The 8,535-nt window shown below is 45.7% G+C and overlaps 1 protein-coding gene across 1 annotated transcript; it reads right to left on the reverse strand.

Moving 5' to 3' along the window:
* Nucleotides 1-7,708: 7,708 nt before the first annotated feature.
* On the reverse strand, nucleotides 7,709-8,086 carry T265_07867 (hypothetical protein; the record flags this gene model as incomplete). The annotated part of the gene is made up of 2 exons (XM_009173507.1): nucleotides 7,709-7,851; nucleotides 7,885-8,086. The coding sequence occupies 2 exons, from the start codon at nucleotides 8,084-8,086 to the stop codon at nucleotides 7,709-7,711; spliced, it is 345 nt and encodes a 114-aa protein (XP_009171771.1).
* Nucleotides 8,087-8,535: the final 449 nt, after the last annotated feature.

The raw sequence follows: 8,535 nt of genomic DNA on the forward strand, positions 1-8,535 counted from the left end.
CGAAGGGCAGCATGCTATCGGACAAATTAAGCGAGAAGATTATTTTTGAGTTCAATGTAGGACACAATTTCATCTAAACGTCCGGAAATAAATGTTAACTATTCGCCCATAGAAATGGTTGCGGTAGAGTCACCTTTGTATAACATAGAACGGTTCAGTCTTGAAACTTGAGCAGTCACGTAAGGGCGATGATCTGGCCTGAGCAATAGGGAGTCACATAATTATGTCACGTGATTAACAAGCATTGTTTTTTCTACGTGTTTGAGTTTGGCTGGACTCTTCCCGTTTGTGTCATTTAACTGTCAATGCTATAAGCTGCAGGCGATGAAAAAGTAAAAAAGGGCAAAAACTGGCCTCACTTCTGTAAGAATAGCGGGTTGCTAAAAAAACACAGATGAAATAGCATGGAGATTCTGGGAAGTCCATGGCTTACATCAACGTGCGGAGCTGTAGCTGTCTTTGTCATAATTGGCGTTGTATTACACCAAAGCCCACTTAGTCAGTCAAACAGAAGAGACGCAACTACCTACTGCTTCCAGGAGTGAATGCGTACAATGATATATATATATATTCCTAACCCTTCGCTACCAGCATGCAAGCCCAGTACCCAAAGACTTTCTATTCGCCATGCACCACTTCTTAACTTGAAGCTGATAACAATGATTTGGGGACTGTTGACCATCCCTCTCACTTACTTTCTCTCCCGGTACTGCTCATCCTGCTACTGCCTATCGTCTCGGAAGTTCTCTCCCATCAGTTCTTTTGTAAGTTCTAAGTGAAAATACACCCTTGTCCCATCTCATATAATCACCTTTTGTCATCATCCTAATCACGGTAGATATAAAGTTATATATTTTTAATGCACATAATCCTGTATAATTTCACCTCAAACTCACCGCGCCTTACCAACCTCGTCCCGTTCTTCCTCCTTCCTCAGCCTTTTGCTTCGGCGATACCCGGTTTGGAAGTCCAGGTTAGTTATTATCTACATACATAGAATCCGACGAACGGACCAAAAACCATGCCATGCCACATCGGCTCCGTTCCACTTTGTTTCACCAGCCAGCCTGAAATGAATCCCGCTGCTCAAAGAACCACACATCCCGGCTCAGTCACCTTAAATGTGACGTCCGTTACGGGGCTGTCAAAAAGCCGAAGATAACGACACAGCGATACCCAGTTTGATAACAAACCAGCAACTCTCCCCTTCCTTCTCTCGAAGGTAGTCTCTCGCCAACTCGTTCCAATAACTGCAAAAACTAATAAGGCCCCCACCTGACGCCAGCTGCCTCCATGACATGTTTACTCCAATCATCCCCACTTACGCTACTTGTGACCCTGACCACGAGCCCAAATGTCCTGGGCCACGAGGCCTCACTGGTTTTTCGGGATTTTAATTTCATTTGCCCGGCTGGAGGACTCCAACTCTGCTGCTTCCCCAGACCTGATGTTCTGGCTCCCCATTTTCACCGTTACACTTTTCTTGTCATGTGTTAGGGAGGAATCCTCTTGTTTTACCCTCCTTTGTTTGTTCATTTTCCGTCACCCTTAAACACGGACGATCCGATTTTCCGTGATATTCTCTCCAAAAAACATAGTAACTGGACTTCCCTGCCCGTGCCGGTTTATTGCAGACCACGCCTACATTGGATGGCGCCCACCTCCTGTGACGCTGTCCCTTTTCTCAAACCGTTTGTACCCACAATCCCCGCCAACCATGCTTATATTCCATCTGTAACATTATGAACTCGCCTAACGATATGCCACCCACAAGTTGGATCTAAACATTATTATTATTATTATCTTAAAGAACCTCGCAAATAACTTGATAAACCCGGTGCCACACGGATTCTTTCCAAACATTTTTTGCGTTGCGAGCATGTCCTTCTTTTTGGACGTCTTGACCCAAGCTGAGGACGGAGGACTCGTATCAAGCGCCATATTTTAGACTTCTCAAAACTACTTGATTGATTCACGCACGTCCCGTTGCTTCGAACTCCTGAGTATTATTGAAATTCCACGCACGATTAAGATGTTACTATCACACGGAATATCTTGTGTGAAAGCAGGCTCGACTCACTTTTCTTTCACCCAGGTCTCCAATGGGTTCCCTCAGGGCTCTGTTTTGGGACCACTACAGATTCTAATCTACATCAGTGGATTTTCAGATGTATTTTTGAGTTCATATCTACTATTTGCGGACAGATTGAAGTCCTGGGGTTCAAATGCTAGTTCCATAAGCGTGATGGGGTCACTTTTCAAGGTGGCTGAATGTTTGAAGCGCGAATTGGCCGATCCGAAGGTTCGTGGTTAAAACCCGACCTCTGCATCTCGACTACTCCCGTTTAGGTTTGAGCAGTCTAGCTGTATCCCAGCCCTCATGCTTCTTTCGGGTAGCATGGCAGCTAGGCACTGAGAGGGTCTTACAGCTCAGAGATTATTACATTACTCTATTATTAATGCCAGTGCCACGCAGATGCATGTAGATTTACAAAGCGGTGGTTGTTGGACTGTCACCTTCAACTAAGCGGCTTCCATATGCCATTCATAGGAGACCCAGTGGATGGCTTTGTTGTTTATGATGGGCGTGAATCGCAAGGCATCATAAGGATAGATGCTAAGAAGGGTTGGTGTATCTGGCTGACTTCAAACTTATCCTTCTCACGGCACCAAGAAAAACCGGCTCAAAACATATTAGCCGTTCTACGGATCATTCGACGCACCTTTCGGGCATTGCTCGCAATAACCTCTAAATAATTTATAGGGCCCATGTCAGACCGATTCTTGAATATGCCATCCAAGCTGCCCAGTCCAGACACATGAAAGGCTTTAACTCCAGTGAGCGTATCCACAGAGCTGCTACGAAAATGGTTGTTGGTCTAATATTCACCGATTGTGAAACGCCTTCGACGGTGCTTGACCTCTTTCTTCTGGATTGCCCTCGCCTCTGAGGAGACCTAACACTTACGTCCTTTTCAAATAATGTTTCGCCGTAAGGTTTTTCACAGCTGCTCCAACTAACACACGGTGGGACATTGTGAGAAGAGTTTCAAGCTTAGAGGGCACGCCATTAGGAGGCAGCAATTTTTGTACTTGCGAGTATCTGGGATGACCTTCCTCCGACAGTTGTTCACGCCGTATTTAGTAACTCATTCAGAGCAAGTTTAGCCGTATTTCTATTTGGGTCCTCACGCCGGAAAATTTTACCTCGCGCCTAGAAGTACAAGAGCCGTTGTGCTCTTTTTTCGATGGTGCGTTTCAGGCAAATATCAACTGTTAGACACCAGGAATAAGCCATACCCGCAAAGCTTGAGCGATAGTCTTGACCCGGTGTATCGATTCGTGTATCGGTAAATATTTGGACCATACTCTTTATGGTATCCGCGGAGCCTAGGTTCTGAAGGTGCTTTTGGAGCCTAAAGCATGTGAAATACATTTTCAGCCGTCCCCAGGTTCTGTTGCAACTGTTGAATTTTTCATGCATCGTAAACCTGGAATAATTCAGTTCGAAAGGCCTGCTCATAGTTCTCGAACCAAAGCTTGAAATTCATCCAGATTTAAGGTCCAACTTTGATGCAGTGTTCTAGTTGGTAGGATCTCAAGTGTTTTTATCCTATTCACTGACGCAATGAGCAGCAGAGATTTGATGAGCCTTATTTGAGCTTCCCTTAACTATTTCCGTTGCCGTGGTGAAGTTCCCCTTGGTTGCTGCCGAATGTGACATGTTTGGGCCTGGCTGTTTTCATCTGTGGCCCTGCAAACAATGTTGTGATTGCTCCTACCCGTGATTCTCCTCCATTTCTAATTTTAAAGGTTTTGTGGTGGTTCTAATTTTTTCCGAGTACCCCTTACAGTTTTGTGCTTTTATTAATTTCCGCGCTATGCAGCTGAATGAACGTGTTTTCCTTCAGACTTTAAATGGCATTACTTGCAACTGTTTCGCCTTTCATAGTAATGATGAATTTATTTGTACCCTAATTTTACATTCTCTTAAAAAATAAAGCTAACCCTTAACCATGGGTTCCAAACTATCAAAAATATTTTGTTAATATGAGTTTACCCATGGTAGCGCCTCTCCCATATGTACTTGCGGTACTCGGGTTTCTAGACAAAAATCATTTGAGTACCGGGTGTGAAGAGTGGTTTTAGGGTGAACGAACAATCTGTTAGCGGAACATTGGTGATTACGATGCGGTGGAACGTGCTCTAATCATCAAAGTGGGAGTTCCTTCAAACAGCATCATGCGCGTTGTAGTAGCCATTAAGAAGTTTGCTACGCTTCACGAAAAATTTTAATAGAGCCTTTAAAGGTTTACTCTAAAACTGTCCGGTTCTGCGCGGTGCTGAACTCCAGTGACGACACTTTATACAAGCAGCCACAGACATACTTTGTGCAGCGCAATGGTGTCCTCGAGAGATAATTTTTTGTGGTGACCAGTTCATTTTTAGAAGACGCAATCCCAAACATTCGCTCACTGGTGATGGGGCAGAGAAACGCTGACCCTAGAAAACTTCCAAAACGTACACATACTTGACCCCTCCACGAATTTTTCACTCACGTGTTGGGAAAGTGTGTGGCTATAACACCAGTTTATTGGAAATTTCAAATGTCGCTTGACTTATGGAGATTGGCCGTCTGCGATGTTGCCTTCACTTGTGTGGACCATTGAACAAACATGTCCTCAATGTGGAAACAAGCAATTCCGATTGTTCAACTGTGCCTTATCTCTAAATAAAAAAATCCTGAGAATCCTGGCTGCGTTGCGAGCCAGACTTAGGGCACATTAATCCACTCATCCCTAAATGAATTATGTGACGACAGCGTCAGAGTGGAAGCTTTCCGAAGTGGGTCATTATCACTCTATTTTTGCCAATTCGGATATTATCAGAAACCTCAAATCGTTATAAAGTGGGCGTACACCAGAAATAGGTGGTGTGATACCGCATTTCTGGTGCATCCATGCAGCAAGTATGAAAGTACAGCACGAAAGAGATCAATGTAATGACTAAAGTAAAAGGCTTAGGCGCCGTCTTGTTCAGATTGTTGGACGCGAAATTCCGCTGGCAGTCGGCCTGCACCTTGAGCCTGGTCAACACTTTATTAACGAAGTTTTTCCCCTTTCAAGATTGAGTTCCTCTGACCCCTGTCTGTCAATCAGGAGTATGCTGCAGGCCCTGCTTTTTAAGGAGTTTGCAGGCGGCGTGGTTAAAAGGAGAAGTAAAAAACCAGTCTCAAGTACAGTTTTGCCACGGCTCATGGAGAGTGTGATAACTGTTTTACAATGACACTTGTAGCTTTAGCTAAAATGTGCTGTGCGGCTACTCACCCGAGTACCACAGCAGATTTCATTGAAAAATCACTCCGGTCGTAGTTAATGGGAGCGTTTGATCATGGTCCCGGAAACTGAAATCTGCGACGTGAGAGGGCCGCGGATTGACAAAAATTTAGGTTTATATGATGACTTTATTAAAACATTCATATTTCTGCATGTGTCTCACTCTCTTGGCCGTGCACCGTGCTGTCGTAACCATACTTTCACTGGGCATAAGTTTCCTCCCTTCAAGTAGTTGCTGTGTGGAATAGCCTTCCTCCGATAGTTGTCCACGCTCCACCAAGCACCCATTTCAAAGCACCATTAGATACTTTTTATGCGAGTCCTCATGCTGGCAAACTTGCCGCGTGTAGAAATTAAATAGCAGTACCACCTTCGTTTTTCACGTTTTCAGGTAAATGGCAGCCGCTGAACGAAAAAACAAAACCGACCCAAGAAACTTGGGCGTAAGCCTCGATCCAGTGTAGCGGTGCATGAATCCGTGAAGCAGTTGGTAATTAGGCGTTGCATTCGGTTATACTGCACATGCCGTGAGGTTAGGTAGTCAGATTGAGTACTGTGGGAAGCCGACAAATATGCCTCAGTCAATTTTGGCTGCAACCGTTAGCCTCGTCCGGCTACAAGGGGTTTTGAAATATTTTTGAACAAAGCGAAGAAAAAGTTGGGCTGAAATCTCTTCTCGCTATCTTTGATTGACCGTAGACGTCACCTGTGTCAAGCGTTATATGCCACCGATGTTTGCCACCCTTGGCCAGCGATGGCAACCGGTGGTGCCACCGGCAGCGTGTTTACTGGACAGCTTATGGATGCTTGATCCTGATTAGCTAAAATTCTGGCCAACCAAAGCAGGCCTTTGTCCGCTCTCTAATATGCTCGCGACATCCGTCCGGTCGACGTGACGGTCCTTCATATTGAACGCCTGGTCTTCTGAAACTGCAACCGTGACAGCTCCAAAGAAAGTTTTATGACGCTTTGAGCGCCCTGTTACGTTGGGCTAAGAGCCCCGATATCGTTGTGGGTTCAAGAGGTTGGCATGAATATGTGGGCAGCATTCTGCCCATCTGAGATCCAATTAGCTGATCGACATGTATCAAACTCGTTATATACGGATAACGGCAAATGACTGCTTTAGCTGTGCGCTGACGCTCGGCTGCTTTTTTGCAGCAATAACCTCCGAATTAGCCGAAGTCGACTGGCCTGACGTCCTCAAACGGCGCGCCGCAGCCACGCAACCCACGGGTCCATTGCAATAGACATCGCCGATAGTGCGAGTCAATAATTGGCCGTCGCTCATTTTGGAATAAAATTAGGCTCCCCACCACGCTACATATTACAGTTGTTCGCTGTTATTGGACTACCGGGCGATAGTCGCTGAGCAGAGCACTGAGAGAACGGAAAGCAGAGAAAAATATATTGGATGTGTAAAAATAAATGTTTCACAGTAAGACCACTTCAGTCCGAAGGCAAGTCCAATGTGATAATCACGGCTTCTTGGTTGAATGCAGACGTCTGAAACAGTGACAAAACATATGTATAAGCATTCGATATATCGGTTACTACCGATAAACCTGTCCGAGTGCGAAGTCGAAACTTACTGTCAACTGATCCAGGCGCGTTCTCTGTGCCAGTCGGTGCCGTGTGTTACCGAACCACTTTTGGATTTCTTTGTCCAAATCCTGTTTGGGTGCAGTCTTGGGAACTGTTTCTGAAACGCCAGTTAGCAAGATGTCTCTGATCACTTATCTTCGATCAAGGTGCAGAATCTTGTGTAGCGAAAAGGGAGTTTGTCCGCGGACTCAGCGTGGGCTACACTGATGGCGAATTCGCCAGCCAACGCCTGTCTGAGACATAGATTCACCAGGTCCGCCATGGTGGTTGCACTGAAGGACCCGAAATACTTCACCTGTGGCCAGAAAATTAGATCAAAAACACGCCATTTCCAATTGGCGTGGTCTCTGTCAGCTCACCTTCCAAGTTGTTCCACGCACTTATGTTTCGGAGGGGGAAAGTGAACCGGCAGTTCCAGCAGAACTATGGACTGGCAACAGTGAGTTGTCAATGCGAATCTTCAGATATCGAAGATCTGCCGTCGCGTCCATTTTTCGGAGGGGCTGTTCGTTCTGCTGGAGTGATGCTGCGACTCCTGGAGTTTGAAAAGTGGGGCAGATTGTGGGGATGAAATGGGAAACACAGGGATCTCTGGGGCGGTGTTTACGGCATACTGTGGCAGACGGTGGGGCTCAGGATTCGCGTGGAACAAAGCGCGGGGAGGCGCCTGCGAGAAGATGGGATAAAGCGGGTGGTGTGGCACCATCAACCTTGGTTTCTTTGGAAATGGACTGATGGACAGAGAGGGGCTCCGTTCTTTGATATTCCTAAAAGAAGTCTTCACAACACGCACGGTAGTCTTGCTTTCGACGCAGATGGTTTCGGCCCATCTGAACGGTCACATCTGAAGTGTTCAGGCCCGATGTATACTGGAACTTCTTCTTGTGTTCGAGTGCCTTTTTGAAGTTATCTGAAAAGTTGATGCGGTCAACGTGGCACCTACCGTAAGTCTGAATGACTTCGCAAGTCAGCTTCATCGATCCAGCTGATGGCTCCAAATGAAGGTGAACGGCCTTATAAAAGTCCTTTGAGTGAACCTTTGGCCATATAGCACAGTTACCCTCAATCCATGAAGAACTGATGACTGCGCACTGCCATAGGCCTTGTTCATAGAACTTCACTAGACTGTAAGCCTGGTGCGGCATGTGGAATTACAAAGGTTTTACCATATAGAGTGTAATAATGGAAAAACTACAGATAGGTCATTAACTGGAAGCATGGCGCATTTGCATTGCACAAGGGGGACATTGCACGAGAGGAGACAGCTACTTACAACTGTGGGCAATTTGTTAACCATAAAAATATTTAGCAAAAGGGAATTGAAGGAATGGACGAACAGTGGCGAAACGGGGGAACGAAATGGAACACACGTTATTATGCAGTCGGCAGTGTCGGGATGTTCCACCCCTGTCACCAATACAACGTTACCAGGCTGACTGGTAGATAGGGCAACTTTACCAAATTAAAAGAAACGTTTTTCGTTTAGTGACACATGTTTCAAGGAAAATCTCACATCGCAATCGGCATGGTTACCTGGAGCGTTTAAGAGATACGGTCCTGACTCTTTCAGGCGTCTATAAATCTGCCGAACAGG

Source organism: Opisthorchis viverrini (genome assembly GCF_000715545.1).
Source record: "Opisthorchis viverrini unplaced genomic scaffold opera_v5_190, whole genome shotgun sequence".
Classification (NCBI taxonomy): domain Eukaryota; kingdom Metazoa; phylum Platyhelminthes; class Trematoda; order Opisthorchiida; family Opisthorchiidae; genus Opisthorchis; species Opisthorchis viverrini.